Source organism: Parambassis ranga, chromosome 22 (assembly GCF_900634625.1).
Source record: "Parambassis ranga chromosome 22, fParRan2.1, whole genome shotgun sequence".
In the NCBI taxonomy this organism is placed as follows: Eukaryota; Metazoa; Chordata; class Actinopteri; family Ambassidae; genus Parambassis; species Parambassis ranga.
In genome coordinates this window covers 10,874,711-10,891,993 of record NC_041042.1, presented here as the reverse complement: position 1 = coordinate 10,891,993, position 17,283 = coordinate 10,874,711, and the positions used below count along the sequence as shown (strand labels likewise).

The following is a 17,283-nucleotide window of genomic DNA, read 5'->3' as shown; positions in this document are numbered from 1 at the left end:
CCTGGTCTCTTGTAATACAGAAACATCCTGCTTTGAAATACTTACAAAAAGCAGAAATCACATCTTTGTGTGTGTGTGTGTGTGGTTTGTCCACGTAATAGCAGTTTTGGACGAAATGCCCAAGAGCTGATAGTTTTGTTTGAGGCACGGCGTAGAACAAAGAGTATAGCATGTAATCCTGAGAACAGATTTAAGGTGCTAGGAGCTGCAGTGTAAATAATCATAGTAATTATTTTCTAACCTGGCACCCACAGACTCTGGGAAAGTTTTTCACATGGTTTAGGTTTATTCAAACTCCAGGAGTTTCACACTGTACATTTCATATTTTGTGGGATCTTGAATCTTTCCCCTTGAAATGAAGAAATTGTTTCAATTTAAGATCTATAGATGATTTTAGGAACAGGCATTGCTTTGACTTAAATTGGAGAGTTAAATAAATGAAAATAAAATGAATACATTCACTCACATCCTAGCACAGTAGGAAAGAAATATGTGATACTGAGATATGATCTATGAGCTTGTGTTCTGTTGTCTCTGAAAGTCTTGAGTACAGCAAAAATTCCCAAAAGTTTTTTTCCCTAATTGAAAAACAACCAAAGTGTAATGAACATAAATATTTAGAGTTTTTTAGAGTTTAGAGTTTTTTGTTTTAGAGAACAAATGTGATGGAAGCAGCCTCTGACTGTGGCACCTAATGTCTGAATTCTACATGAAAGACATAAGAATGTGACTCTTTAAACAGGGAACACTGAAGAGATGTGAGTTACTGTACAGGTCTCATTATTACATAAGAATAGTTATTTAGGCTTAGGAGTCAGAAAGCAGTGAATTAGCAGGAACATGTAACTCTGGTGGAATTATGACTCTAAACTTTCAGTGACCACATGAGCCATCCTAACATAAATGGATTATAAAGGCGACCCTAAGACTTTCAGATTGATCGTTATGCCTGTATCCTGTGCCGGAGTCAAAGATGCTGCTGCTTGCTGTAATACCCACTTACAGTCTAAGTCATTTAATTATATCTGGTTCCCACATTGACCCGGAAAGGATTTCAATCTGCGCGTGATTCAAATATCTTCTGACAGGTGCTCGGCTTTTGTAATATTTATAAATGTCCCTACTTAAGGGTCCCGAGCACCAAAGCCCTCAGGCTTCATTGCATTTTTTTAAGCCTTTATCTTTGGTTGGCCGCACTTTTAGGATGAAAGGGTGAGAATGGGGTAAAATTAAATAAAGGTACCGCTGGCCATTTCATGAAGAGTCTGACCTGACATGTGGCATACCTTCTAAATTCACTGAATACAATGTGTGATCACAGCAATGTAGAAGCTTTTTGAGCTCAAACTCATGATACTGCAGATGATCTATGTTGCACTTCAGTAATAAAAAATAAATGGCCTACCTTTTATATATAGAGAGAGGGTTTCAGATGCTTAACATGAATCAAAGAAAATGCCTATGGTACAATGGTACAATAAAACATCAGTGCAGTCTCTGATGTGTTTGGGGAGTAAGCATGAGGAGGCAGTTATGGACTCGGGCAGGAAAGCCAACATAAAAGGTGCAAAAAAACACTGCAGTTCCTTTAAAGGCCACTTGAGGCTGACTCTAAAAACAAGTCAATCCCTGCAGACTCTGGAGTAAAGTCTATCCATGATGCAAATATACAGGGTTTTGAGAAGGAGTGAAGCAGATTGGTTTAGTATGAGGGGGAGGTCTGTCATGGAAGGCTTTATGAGGAAAAAGAAGCACTTTAAATTAGACATTGTGGGCACAGGAAGTGAAGCTTTTGAAGGATAGGTGTGATGCGAGGTCACAGGAGTGGGAATGGGCAGGCCTGCAGCAGAGACCTGGATAAAAAGCAAGGAACCCTACTGTACATCTATGCTTTGAATGATGCTTATTTACAGCGGGAGGCTTAAATCTGCTCTTATCATTGTTGTATAAGACAGAAAATATACAAGAATTGAGGGTCTCTAAAGAGATTCAAACAGTGCTGAAGAAAGCCTAAATCAATGAGGGGCACATGAAGCTGTCTGTTATCCAGACTTAAAGTTGTTGATAATGCATTCTTTCAGTGCGATCTGAGTGTGTGGTGCAGTTCTTTGCACAGAGATAACAAAAGATCCAAGCTAGACAGAGCTTTAAGAGGACATACTACACACAGGGAAACAGCGCAGAACAAAGAAAGAAAAAGTCACAAAGTTCTCCAACATTTTTAAAACTTCCTGTAGCAATGAGTAGAGGCAGACACAGTGATCACCCAAAACCAGACAAGGCTTCAGAGCAGTAAGGATCAGGCAGAAAACACAAGAGTTAAATTCCAGAGTTCTTCTGTCAAGAGGTGATGAATATATATGAAGGTGAGCAATTAGCTGATGAAGTGATGCACAAAACTGGCAAAAAAATGAACAGCTACAGTCCTTCTGTTCACTTTCTGAATGCATTACTGGTCCAACAGGTACCAAGCAGTTAGAAAGCAAGGTGAAGGTTAGTAGAAGCAAGGTGATGTTAGTAATTAAAATATAGCAAAAATAGAAAAAAAGAAACAAAAAGAGATAAATAAAGCCTGTACTCTCTTTGACGGACATGACACAGCAGCTACAAAGAACTGCTTAACAAGGCACTCTCTTCTAGAAGAGCTTTAATTTCTACACATATTTGGTTAAGAGGCAATTTAATGGCTCATTGATGTGAGAACTAGTTCTTTAGGTTCCTCATGCTAAACGCATTTAAAGTAACATTAACATTTATGGAAAACTGAGTGCTGACTAGCCTTTCTGTTTTAAATGGAATTAATAAAAACAGCACAGGCGCTATAATGTATCAACAGAAAACACATCTCACTGCTGAAGCATTAAATTGGTTGAAAGGGGCAGTTTAGGTCTAAAAATGTGAGTGTGGTAACAGAAGAACGTCATGTTCTTGTCAGTAGGTTCGAATGTTTTGATGGCAAATGTGAGGACTGCTCACACATGAAGTCCTTTGGGTATCCAAGTAAACCCTTCAGTGATTTATGGACAAGCAGCAGGGATGTTTAACAGTAAGAGCACTAGAACTGGTGTGACATGTTCAGCCTTTCTTTAGTCTCTGTTCAGACTCCAGCTGAAGCGTTCTGGATCAGCTGAGGCAGTTTTGTTCCCGGCTCAGGCAGACCTGAATAAAGTCCACTGCAGCAGTCTAATCTGCTGCGGATGAAGGCATGCACCGATTTCTGCAAATCTAGCTTTGATATAAAAATATCCCAGATTCTTCTGATTATCTGAGGGATAAAAGGCTGATCTCCTGATTTATTTAATGTGACTCCCATGGTACACCTTTATGTTGAATCATTGGTCTCAAGGCCTTACATTGATTTAAATGACTTTAAGAGTGGCTGATGAAAAAAAATGTTTTTTGATGACTATTGCATTATCTACAAATTAGTGTACATTCGGGTTTTATGATTTTTATGTATGTTACACTGTTGAGCAGAGAGTCAGTCATTTACACACTTCAGAGACAGATCTGCCTGGATGAAGGGATGTTTGGGCGAACCCTGTCATGTTTAACACATAACAAATATTTCAAATTTATCAGTGAACCCTACCCCATGTGTAACACTACTGCTGTAAGCCACGAGTGAAGCCTAAAGAGTTTGCTAAAGGATTCAATTCCTCTCTAAAAGTTGGAATGGGGCCTAAGATAAATACATTACATCTGAGTCAGTTTTTCTTTCGCAAAAAATGTCCAAAGAACCAGCGCGGAAAATAATCCTCACATTACTTGCATGTGTGGAGAGGATAAGTGCCATCAGTTCTGTTTCCTCCCTGGCAGATGTGTCAGACATAGTTAGATTTATATTTGCCATTCTTACATGTTCCGAGTCCCCCAAACAGGAAAGAAAGGAGTCAAAGGAGTGCAACCTTACACTGACCCTCCCTTTTTACAGCTACTTGTTGTTCTGTAGCTTTTGTATTATTTGTTCTCAGAATTCAGGTGGTGGAGAGTTGTTGTGTTGTTGGTATTTTCTGTGAAATGCTGAAGGAGAAGTGTCATCAGGTTGCTGTGGGAGGCTATGCTGCAAATCCAATGTCATTTGGACACATTTAAGGCAGCGTGTCAGTCAAGCCACTCATGGGATGCTCTACTTTCATAACCCATGTATAGAAATATGTTTTTTTTTGTTAGAATAGAGTGGCTCAGCTAACGCTGCCGTCTATAAAATGTCAACTCTGTAGCATCAGTGCATTTCGTAATAGCTGTCTTTGTAAAAATATTTATGAAATTAAATAATGCAATAAAACCTTACAGATAGCGACTTTAGATCATTGCATCAATAAATGGATGACGCTTCTGGCTGCAGCAGTACAAATTAATGTTACTGAATGGATATTCTTCTCAGTGCAGTGTATCAGTAATCAGAGAAATAAACTGCAAGTGTGATAAAGTGCCTGAAAATGGAACCGAAAACATTCTGCACACGCAGCCTGCACTGTCTAAAATGTATTCAGTGCAACACAAACATATATCAGCCCATCTGCCATGTTTATGTACTCAAGCCTGACCTGAGATAGCAGTTTCCTACTGTGAATCAGGGTTCAGTATTCAGTGACACCACTTTAAATATGAAGAGTGCCTCACAGCAGGCTTTGGTTAGCCAGCATCACACACTCAAAACCAAACAGCTGCCCTCTGATGAAGCAAAGAGAGAACAACAACATAGCAGCAGGTGCTTAGAAATGGTTAGAAATAGCCCCTCAAGTGAGATAGCATAAAATACTGTGCTTCAGTGGCCGTGTAAAGTCTTGTAAACTCACAAAAAAAGCTGGACTCACATGATGGCAGAGAATAACACGGGCCTTCAGCTGAATGCAGCTCAGTGCAAAAACATAAAAGGCTTACAGTGTTCCATGTTAAGCCTTTGTCATGTTTGTATTCCGCAGAGAACATATTAGCTGTCATCAAAGGTTGCTGATGGTATTTATCTGCCTCCTGGTTGTGAAAAAAAACAACTAAAAGCTAACAAAGCAGTGCAGTGTCTTAATTCCACAAACATCAAATGCTTCACATTCCCACTTTGAGGTCAGGGGAGAGACCTTTCCTACTTTATGAACTCTGGGGAAAAAGCAGAGAGGCTTCCTCCTTCCTTCAGAAACATGTGCAATATAAGTAGAAATACTCACTCGTATTCGCTGCACTTCCAAGAAGACAGCTCTTTGGAAGGACTTCTCCCAGATAGCCAAGTCAGTGGCCAGCTCTACCCTGAAGGTGTGGCTCTGGCCGTGGCCGACCAGAATACTGAAGCACAGAGACTCATTGTCCTGCTGCTCAGGCGAATGCTCCAGCCCCAAGTAGAGCCTTGCCTGCAGCCAGCAGTCCTCTGCCATCCACAGCTGTAACACAAATTTTTAATTATTACATGTTAAGGAAGGAAAGGATTTGCTGCCTCTAATGCTTAAGTCACTGGGTAAAATTAAAAAACTGCATATCCAGTTTAGTAGGCTCCTTGTAATGCTGTACTGTCTGCTCAAAAAGAGCAGCCATGCATACCTGGATAAAACAGTAGTGATCTAAATTTGATGTACACAGCATCCTCCTTTTTACATACCTTGTGAACCTTGAAAAGAACCTCATAGAGGTTATATGTTGTTTCAGCTTGTCCCCAGTTGGCGGCGCTGATCTGAGAAATGAACATCAAGGTGTGTGAGATGCATTCAAAGACTACACCAAGCAACTGAGAGTAGCTGCAAAGAGACATCCCTAAAGACAGACGAAGGAAAAAAACTTGAATCATCAATCATTCAAATTCCAATAATTGTTTTTATTCATGTAAATTACAGTGTAAAATGTGACACCCGGACACATTTTGACATGCTGCAGTGAGAAAAGCATGGTGTGTATAAAATGACTGATGGCTGGATTTCAATTTCCCGTTCCTGTTCAGATATTGGACACACAGGCTCACCGTCATGGTTAACTGTGGCACTTCAACACAAGAATTCAACAAATATGTCAGCAGAAATGAAGAAAAAAAGAAAACAGCAACAATTAAAGTTAATCCATTTCTATTTAGAAGTTTCAGGCAGGGAAAATTGTGCAAGTAAAAAGTGTTTCAGGGTGAAAAGCAGCTGTCCCTGTTGACTATGTCCGGTCAGTGTGGCTATCATGAGAGAGAGAGAGAGAAGAGAGAGAGAAGAGAGAGAGAGAGATACAGAGACCTACAGAGGTGACTATGGCTGTCTACACCTGGTGCATGTGGAACACAGCATATGAATGACAGTGAGGTTGCAAGAGCACTACCTGAGTACCTTATATGGGCAGTCACTATTTTTTATACATATAAACATGTCAAATATACGCTTAAATACTACATGTCTGAATAACATTAACATCCAACACTATCAAACAATGACATCACAGTAATGTTTCTGCTGTTTACCTGTGGATGAAAGAGTTAATATACAATAATTGATGCTGGACCCAGTCAAATCTAAACAGCAGCAGCCATTTTCTTGACTTCTTTTCAGCACAGCATTAGTATTGTCCTGTATTGTACAAAAGCCTGATAAAGCTTAAAAGCGTTAAAGCTGTGCCATTCAGCTCCAACTCTGTCCAAAAACACCACATTAATGAACCAATACTTTAAAACTGGGTTGGCATGCTACTTCATTATTATGCATGTAACAGTCCTGTCCATACTCACTGATGTGCCAAATGTGTATTAATCCACAGCTGAAAATAATCCCCCGACAAACACAATGATTTACTTCTGTTTGAGTAACATTTGCTAATAACTACAACGCCCAGCTGTTTGGGAAATAAAGTGAACCAGAGAGCAGAGCGGGCCAGGAAATGTTGACGCACAATAACACAAGGATTTGAGTGGGAATTATTGAGAGAATATATAACACCAGCTTTATCTAGTAAAATAAGCCACACTTCATTTCTAGACACAGACTCTGGGTATTTTTACTTTAGGGGCTGAGGTCAAAATGAATGATGGCAGTTTTCACCGCTGACTTTTTGCCACATACTAAGTGAGACTGACAAGAGACCACTGAGTAGATTCTGTTTTTCCAGGCTCTGTGTTACTAAGACACATGCACCAATGCACTCCAGTTGCATATTCAAGCCCTCTCTTCACCTCAGGGATATTGGCTACTACCATATTTCAACAAAAGCCAGAGGACACATGTGGCATTTCACAACCCAGCAGCTGCATAATGCCCTCAGTTCTTGGTAACAAACCTCAATGACTATACATCCTTTATGACAATTCATTAAAATTACTGATGACTTTATTCGCCAACAACTTGTCAGTTCCATTTAATTAGTAGAGTATCAAGCACAGCTGCTTCTGTTCTGCATTCAGGTAATGTAATGGTGTAGCTTCTACCTGCTCCCAGACAGTAGTTATTTTTCTTTTCATTAAAGCACCACTGAAGGCGCAAAAAGTTTGTTTTTTTCCCCCTTTTACTTCAACTTGAGACTTGAGTCTCTACATCGGGAAAGTTCTTAGCCTGTGGCACATTCCTTGTAAAGGAGACTTCAGTGACATTTCCAGCAGCATTTCAAGAACTTTGTTTGACTCATACGTGGTTCATTAAGGTCTTTCCCTTGTGTTAACCAGTGGAGCAATGAAGAACAACAAACTAAAGTTGGGAAGTCTTTGTATGCAACACTCACGACTAAGATCCATAAGCCGTCATCACCTACAATGCTTCTCTGTCACTGTTGTGATGCTTGGGGCAGAATGAACGACAACTCAGAAAGGTCTGTTTGATGGTATCAACACGTCATGTTTGAGAATCTCTGCTGAAAAAAAGACTGTTTCCTGTCCCTCCTATGGCAACAAACAGCCTGAGTGACCATCACTAATCTTACCACACAGCATCAGTGTACTGCAGAGAGGGAATTGCCAACATGCGCTGTTTGGACAGCCGTGTAATTTGCTACAGAACAGCAGTGCTATGTGGGTCATGCTGGAGCAGACTTGAAACCTAATCCATGTTCACCTCAGACCTAAAATCATCCACATTATCCAAGCAAGACAAAGCAATATACGTCATGGAAAGAGCGGCAATATAAACTAGTGTCAGAAACCACAACCACAGTTTCTCGTAGTACACTGACAGTCCAAACTACTGCTGTTTGGCCACAAATGAATATCCTCCTGGAGGCTGGCATGATGTGTGAGCTCCAGATCTCATGAATTCGACAAGAATCCTGCTGCTGACGTGCAACGCAACCATCTGCTATAGCTCCAGGTTTCTTCTGCAGAAGAAAGCACTTCATAAACCGCAGTTTGATGGCCATCACAGAGCGGTTTATAAAGGAAGGGATGAAGATCTGTGAGAATATTCTATCAAGACAACTTCCTCTGTTTTGAAACAGAATGACACTTCACACTTTCATTTCTTAGAATTAGTCAAAAAGCTCTTCCTAGGGCTTCCCAAGCACGCAAGATAGATGGATGAATTCCCACAAGCAGGAATTTATTCCACTTCAACAAGGGCTGAAAGAAAGAAGTAACTTCCACTTCTCTGAATCCTCCTTTGGGATCAGTGGCTGAAAGATACTGGATTCACTGTACAGTCAGGGTTTATAGCAGTTTAAGGGAAAACATAGACTACCCTTCAGGAAATGTAGGATGACAAAGATGTTCCTAAGATCAGATCTGCTCAAGACAAGAACATTCTGTGTCAAAGCTGCCCAGATGTCAGTATTTTCTTATCACAGCTACCACTAACAGAGCCAAGAGCTGCCATATTTAAAGTGAATCCTGGAGTGTTTGCACTTATAGGTGTGATGTCTCAGCCTGTCTGTCATTACTGGCACTGGAAATCTGCCAAACCACATATACACTATTAATGGGTGCAAAGTGTTATGACACATCTCAAGCTTGAATAACACTTTTAATTGAGTGCACAATAGACTCAATGAAAAATATTCAGAAATCATAGCTGTGCCACTTTAAACAGTTTTCTTCTGTTTTTCCTCATACAGTCTAATGTTCCAGGAGATACTACACTGGAAGCACACAAGCACGAATACCTTTCACCTATCACCTTCCGGCAGTCACTTATCACCACAAGTTGATAGTTTGTCCTTATAAAAAGGTGTTACTGATGATTCAACCTCTCATGAAACACCTGTGAGTTATCCATTCTTTCTTCTTCCCAACGTGCAGCTTATACTAATCAAAAGAAGGCCAAGTGAGACTGAACATGTCATAATCTGACTATCCACTGAGTCCTAAATGAGGCACTTTTGACATGTTTCAGGCTGCTGCATACTGAACCTGAAATAAACATGGCAGTTTCCTGATGTAAATCAGGTAACCACATTAGATGGTATCTCTGAGTCCTATTAGTCAAATGTAAAGACTAAATATTGTGATCCAAAGAGAGACTATTATCCATAAGACATATCAACTCATGTACAGTAGGTAAAATCTCTCTCCTATAACTATTCCCTGGTTCATTTCTTGGAAGAAATCTTTGTAATTGTATTTTACATGTGTGAATAATAAACAACTGTAGATAATTCTATTATCTGTCAGTGATAAATTACAAACACTAATGCACAGTAAACATTATCAACTAAATGCATAAATGTGGTAAATTGCTGCATTTATATAGCACTTTAATCCAGTGTTTACTACACACTGATAAAGCACTCATGTCTGGCCCATGAGTGCCCAACAGTGTGGAAAAGAAAGACAGATTGGCTGCTCCACACTTTAAGATAAGGTTATAATAACAGTGTTTTTCATCTGTGTGTTTGAAAATGTGCATAAATAGTTATTAAAACGCTGAGTTCATGTTTTCTTGATCTGGTAATATCTGGTCATATCCTCTCCAGTGTGACTTGACCCTAACCCTAAAACATCACTGCACAAGCAGGACAAACCAACTAACATACCAGATTGTAGTCAGCCGCACAGATCGCTTCACTGTCACTTGATAGTCAGCCTCCATCACAACAATAATCAACAATTCATCAGCAGTCGCTGCATGCCTGTCTTCTCTTATTCAATTACAAGTGAAGCATACAGTATTTTATAGATGCTGCCAACTCGCTTCAAAAACACATAACATGAAGCACATCGAGGTACAGTCACAGATCAGTGAGCCGCAGCAGAAAATCACCACACTTTTTATGGACAAAAATTCAAAAAGGGCCTGAGCCGTTCTCACGCTGCGCTGAGGCCACAGCGCTAATTAATCACCTGGACATGATTTTTGAGAGCGAGGGCCAGAGGGACATGCTTTAGATTTCAAAAGAGCTTAATGCAGCATTAAACCCTTTTATTTGTATTTCTTTCATTTTTGTTTGTTTTGTTTTTTAACTCTATGAAAAGAGGAAAAAGGATGAGAGACTAATTACCGGGGGACTTCTGAAGATATAAAAATACGGTCCTCTCAGTGCCAGGAACTTGAATGCTGAAGCTCGACCAGCGGAGCTGCCCTCGGTGCTTTCACATGCCCAGCCCATGTGAACAATCTGCAGGGAGGATGACATTTACACCATTTAACCGTTTGTCAACAGAAAAAAGGGGACAAAAAAATACACATTATGCACAATATACAATACAAACATCTATTCTGGATCAGTCAACAGAACAGGCACTCTTACTTGAAATGAATTAAATCTAACAGTGATGCTACTTGGAAGTGATACATTTAAAAAGATACTCCTCAGTACAGTGGTGCTGCAGTCTCAGCTGCACTGCAACAATTTACCTTTGATCTACACCAGATTGACTTGGGGTGTTTCTCTGCTCTCGTCTCAGCAGAGGAAAGCACAGAGACATCCATACAAGTGCTGCACACACTGGTTTGCACTGCTTCATCTGCTGCACTCTCCTAAATCCTGTGGTTAACAATGTCCATCAACTTCTGTGTCCTCACTCTCTCCTGTCACCTCATAAATGTATTCTGGTTCAACACTTACAGTGATGAGAATTTCCCCCAAAATGTTTCTAAAGAAAATACTTCATGTAACTGGCATACTGGACCACAGACACAGTGCTGCGCCAGCTGAAATTGTTCGCAGGTACCTCTTTACTTCCTAAGCCACTGCTCCTCATAGTGAACCTAAGGCCATGGGTGAGAACTGGGCAGCTAGGGAGGCTGATTTACCTGTGACTCAAAGTCGCCATGCATTTAATTATGCATAGCTATAACCTTAATACATTTTAAATGGGTAATTTGTATGCAAAAAAATAAACTGAAAGCTGATTTGCATATGGACATTCTCTATAAAGACTAAAGCAGTTTTGTTCCAGGCTGTGAGCTGATTATTTGTTTTGCAAATTTGGATAGTTTTGGAGACATGGTGCTGCAGTGTTAAGCACCTCACAGCCACAAGGATTGTGGTTTGAATCTGTGTGGAGTTTGCATCTTCTCCCCTTAACTTTGTAGGTTTGCTCTGTGTAAGGCTTCCTCCCACATACCAAAGATGAGCATGTTAAGGTTAATTAACACTCTATAGACTCTAAATTAGCCGTAGGTGATTGTCTGGCTCTCGATGTTAGCCCTGCGACACATTAGTATATGGCTTATGCTGCAAAAAAGGTCAGAGTCCTTACATCTCCATCCAGGCACACCGAATAGATGAGCGATCACTAGGATGAACTACATTCTGTAATTCATGGATTTTGCAGGGTTATGGGGTGAAAAAAGGTCTTGAAGCTATAAGTTCTGTTTTTCAGAGCAGCACTTACCCACAGTCGTTAGACTTACAAAGAATTTGTAAATTCATTAGATGTTATTTGAGTGGTTAATTGAAACAGAGCACTTCTAGGTTTTAGCCCATCTCTGTTATCTTTACTATCACCTGGTGACCTGTCAGAAATGACTTAATGGGGTTACTCTGATTACACAACTCGACATCCGGTGAGGCCAGTGTCAGCATACCTGATCATCCGAGGAGCAGTATTTGTTGACAATCTTTATCTACACAGGAAATGACAGAAAAAATATATGTTATCAATGTCTTAAAATTCATTTCAATCAGTTGAAATGTGCCATCAGCATGCCATGAAGATGCAACAACCAGTGTTAAGATCAGCGATCGATCAAAGCTTGTGCAGCACAGTCAGAGGGAAGCCTAGGTGTTTCTCTTTGAGGTTATCACTCCGTCAGAAAAATGTTGCAAACTACTGCAAAAATTTTTCACACTGAAAGTACACCTGGTGTGTCGGCATATCACACACACAGCGTGGCGCTCGCTTGTTCCAGCTCGGCTTCATTCAGAGGGCTCATTGTCACCTGAAATATGAATTATTAGACACCAACGGTGATGAAGATGCCCTTTTTTTCATTAAATAATCCTCCACCATGCCAGATGACACTCATCCACATGAAAAACTCACGAGGGACCCCAAGGGAGTAACAAAGTCTATTTAAAGGTTGTAGGTCATTAAAACAAAAGTTCCGCTCTCTCCCAAAGCGCGCCACACAATTACATCCTGATTGGCCATTTAGCAATCATACTCCACGTCCGTAATTAGGTGATGCAGGCATGAATTAATCACACTTTTTAAAAAAGGCAGCTGCTCAATCGACGAGCATGGGCGTACAGTACGTCTGCATCCTCACCAAAAAATGCTTCGCATCATCAGTGCGATAATCAAAGTGAAATAGGAGGAAATGAGAGAGAGAGAGAGAAGAGCACATGCCGAATGACTACTTAGCAGTCATTAATTAGGTATAAGAGAGGCTCTTTTTTTGTCAGCAGAGGGGGGAGAGGTGCCACTGTGAGTCAATGAGTCCTTGTCAGGAAGGGTTTATTAAAACCACGTTAATGGGTGTGAAGGAAAAAAAAAATACAACTGTGGGCAAAACAAGCGGCATTACAAGTTTTAGTGTTTGTGTTATTAGTGTTAAAAGATCAAAGAGGAAAATAACTTTCTAGCTGAATTCTTATAAAATTATTCTCTAAAATAAATTTAGAGCTTCTTAAATATTTCATCAACCAATTAAAAACTTACAACAACCGCCCAAACACACACATATGTATAATAATAATAATTCGAGATCAAATCACAGGTTTCCTTCTCACCTATATAAGACTCTACTGAGTCTAATGTTTAGAAATGCACTTACATTCTCCTGTGTCAAATCATTGATATTTGTAGATATTGCTTGGAGCCAGTCTGTGCTTTCTGCTGCAGTGCAAAATTGAAGAATATTGTTGTTGGCTCCATCCAAGGCAAAGACTTCAAAACAGTTGGACCTGGAGGAGCGTAGAGGTCAGAATTAGACAGAATCAGAGCACAAGATTGAAGGCAATATCACAGCTCCTTGCTTCTGCCGCTCCATAATATACAGCAGAGCAGCTTTCAAGAGATGTTATTCATATCTATAGGAGACAGACCCCACAGGAAGTGAGCTAATCAATGATGTTTATATTTGTGAAGGTTACAAGGGCTTAATGCTGGAGGCAAGTAAATAAACAGAGGCACTGACAGAGGCCTTGTGTTTTAGTAAGGAGTACACATACATACAACATACATTTTTTGGAAACAAATACACTGACACACTTCCTAGGAGAGTTAAAATAGGTGTAAATATAAATTTAGTATCCAGCCCGTTCCCTGCTGGTTTGTCAGAGACAGCATGGTTAGCAGTTGGGTCAGGTGGATTTGGGTAAGAAAAAAAACTCTTTGAGTACAATGAGCCACACTATGATTACCAGACCACCCACTGGTCAAACACAGACCTCAATCTAGACACTAGACTGTCAATTTCACTGTCAAACCCACAATAAAAACCTAGGCCTACTCTACACTAGACTGTATCTAGTGTGTCTATGAAAAGAATTCATCTGAGAAGAACACCCAGCATGATGTCAAAGAAATGACAAAATGCACTACAGGAGGCTGTAAAATCTGTACCCATCAATATATATCTATAGTATATATATATATTATATCTGTCATCCTCTCAGAGTGTCTTGAGGTTAAGTGTGTTGCCTTTCAAACACAATTAGATTTCTCTGCTGATGGGGTGTTGATGAGGTCATCTAAGAGGGATCACACTCATCAGAAAAATGTGATACTTTCTGACATTTCATTTCAGCATGTCTGCACATCGCCGCCACTTTTTAGCTTTGGGGAGAGTTATCGAGAGCAAACTACTAAACACTGAAGCAGGCATACGTGACGCTTATGCAATCTCATGCAGTGGAGAAGCTGCAACATTAGGGAAAATTGCTAAAAAGCTGGAGAAACGTTGAGCAGCAGCAGCAGCGGGGAGATGTTGTGGAGGTATACGTGAGGTGAAGCCTGATAAACTTCCAAAGCACAGTGTGAAAGAGGGAAAGACAACTGGTAAACTAAACAGTTCTTCTTCACACACACAGCAGCTTCTTGAGGTTAGATGTTACAAAGTCAGCATTCTTAACAAATCCTCTGGTGAGCATGACTTTCATACTGTATCTGCAATAGGCTTGTTAAAATCTTATGTTCCGCTGCCTGTGTACTGACCCAGTGACTCTCCAGAGGTGCTTTTGACTGGACTTAAATGCCATTTTTTGATTTAACAACGGAGCGAATTCTTTCTGTGCCAGTGTGCTTGACCCATCGTTACGCTGTACGAGTTGTTTAAGGGCAAATTAATCGCTAATGAAAATGCACCAAACAGAAAAATCTCCTCTTGTCTTTCAGTGAGCACTGCAAAGATAAAAAGAGCAACTGATGACATGGCATGAGATGAAAATAGTATCAATTAGACCACTTTCAATTCATGTGAAATCTCTGAGGCTGTGCAGTAATGTGTGTGTGGTGTGGGGGGGGGGGGGGGGGGGGGGGGGACGAATGTGCCCTGAATGAAGGGCTACAAATGCAGAGATTAATCAAAGGAATGGACAGCTGGCAGATCAATGTCAGGAGAACACAACCCCTGTCAGGAGGAGCTGCTGAAGCCCTTCCACCTTCACTGAGCAGGACAGAAATCCTCACTGAGAGATAGGATCTCTGGGAGAGTGTGATTCTTTCATACATCCGTGCCGTTCCCAACGGCACACATTATTGTGCCTTGCCTTGCTGACTGGGCAGTAATAAATCCACCGAGACAGAGCATGGATGTATCACCCAGCCAACACACAGGATAATACATGAAGAATATACAATGAGATTTTTTTTAAAGGCAATCCAGCTATTAGTTACAGTGTAGTACAAACAGCAATGAGGGGGAAAATGTGCCATAGCTACTGATTAGTGGAGCAAGGAAATGGGCAGTCTTTGGGGCATTTCGTCTTCAGCATAGTAAATGAGGGAAACGTGTTTGCTTTTGATTTTCTTCCAAGAAAAGCATAGATGTAAGTTCAACGTTGGAGCCATGACACTGATCAAACTCACAGCTTGAATCAGAATATACGACTGCATCGTTAAAGTGTTATTTCATGTTCTTTTAATTACAATCCTTAAGATGTTTTGGCACTGCTTATTCGAGGATAGCCATTCAATTATTATTTTACTATACACCAACTACAAGGGCATGGATTTACAAACCTAGTGAATAGTGTGGATAAACAAGCTAGGTATCCCTGAAGAAAAGATCCCTGATGTGGCAAGAAAAACAGTCCAAGTCATTTCTGTAATTAAATTTAGTGAGACTTAAACACTACAGTAGCTTAAGCATGTTGCTTTGAAAGAAAGAAAAACAACTTTACGTTACATCAATGAATTGCTGCTGACAGGCTCAGCTGATTACATCAAATCAACAGGGTCTCATTACACGTAGAGAAACTGATGGATAATACCTCATGCAAATGACACGATCGAGTGTATCCGATCTGACGGCACAAACAAAAAGCCAAAGAACGCCTCACTGTCAGAATGAGGAGCAGCTCTGACACCTCAGACAAGTTGGAAAAATGTGTGCAAAAGAAAGAAACAAGCTCTGCTCACTGCATGCTTCACTGTCAGCTCTCCATGTGGCCTTGTACTGTATGTTTTTTTTTTTAACGGATTTAAAGCAAGCTATTCCCACCGAGAGATTATGTACTAACAAGCTACTAGAACGTGGAACATAACCTTCGAGACAACAGCATGGGCTGCAGAGTTCATATCAACATTGGATGAGAACATGCTGCATCAAGACTAATGGAAGCTCACAGTGCTGAAACTGGAGAGAAGGAGAAAACTGGCCAACCTGAACAACCATGAATTCCCAGGCGATGAGCGGTGAGCGATCATATTTTGTTATATGATTTAACATTAGGGCTGATAAATTACACAGATCAAATTTATTGCCAAGGACAGAGAAGCACCTAGGTGATGTTCAAAGGTCACTGAGAGCCTTCCCTCTTCAGCTGGTGGAGACTCTATATGTCCTTCTACGCAGAGGAGCTTAAACATCTAAACATTGGTGCTTTAGCTGAGCTCAAGTAATACAAATCATTGGAAATATAGGAAATATTTAACTTACTGCATTAAGAGTAGCGCCAATGGATCTGACATGCAGTGAATAAAACCTTCAATAAAAGGGTATCGCAGTCATTTTTAACACAAACCAAATCCTATTTGCAGTATGAATAAATATGCCCCTGTCAATAGATTCATCATTTGCATCTGTTGAGATTTTTTCCATTTGCAATCAAAGTCTAATGAGACATGTAAGCCAATTTTTATGATTGTAGCATTAAAAACATTTGTATGCTTTACTGCTTTCTGGAAAATTAAAACAGGATCTGGGCTTTGAAATCACTAAAATCCTCTGGTTTCTAAACAAGCACACGTTTATGCTGCATTCATCAATGAAATCATTATGTTGGTGCTCTAACAGTTACAGATTACAGAACAAACAATAATGTTGAATTTCTTTAACAGAAACAGCTGCCTCATTCTCATCTCTATTAACATCCATGTGATGTTTATGCATTCATACATGCCCATGTCGGCCATGTTTTGGAAAGTAAACTCTCATATTGATGAGTGAGCTCTTTGCCTTAGGGGCTTTTTCCCGCTTTGGCTGAACTCTGTGATTTCTGATTTAGCATTAGTTGGATGTTAGGCTTAAAATCTACACAATAATTATAATTTTGCTCACACTTAGCAGTTATTAAACTATTGATTAGAACAAATTAGACTGAATTAGTGTCTGTGATTGAACCTAATACAATCTAAGCAGTAAAGAGCAGCTAGTGATGTAAAGCTGCTGCTTTATTTTGATGGAGGCTGTATATGTTTTTATTTTAATCAGTCAAGATGAATTTCTTTTAATCTGCAAAGATTTTGGTGAAAATAAACTGCCAAACATTAGTGCAGCACTGTCTGTTAGTGTATTA

At 40.0% G+C, this 17,283-nt stretch overlaps 1 protein-coding gene across 1 annotated transcript in view; it reads right to left on the bottom strand.

Moving 5' to 3' along the window:
* sntg2 (syntrophin, gamma 2) overlaps positions 1-17,283 on the bottom strand; it is a 53,960-nt gene that overhangs the window by 8,030 nt on the left and 28,647 nt on the right. The window contains exons 10-14 of the mRNA XM_028394930.1: positions 13,098-13,227; positions 11,907-11,945; positions 10,375-10,491; positions 5,594-5,665; positions 5,169-5,378 (exon numbers count right to left, since the gene is read on the bottom strand). Coding sequence (XP_028250731.1) covers positions 5,169-5,378; positions 5,594-5,665; positions 10,375-10,491; positions 11,907-11,945; positions 13,098-13,227 — 568 coding nt within the window. The remainder of the gene's footprint in view (positions 1-5,168; positions 5,379-5,593; positions 5,666-10,374; positions 10,492-11,906; positions 11,946-13,097; positions 13,228-17,283) is intronic.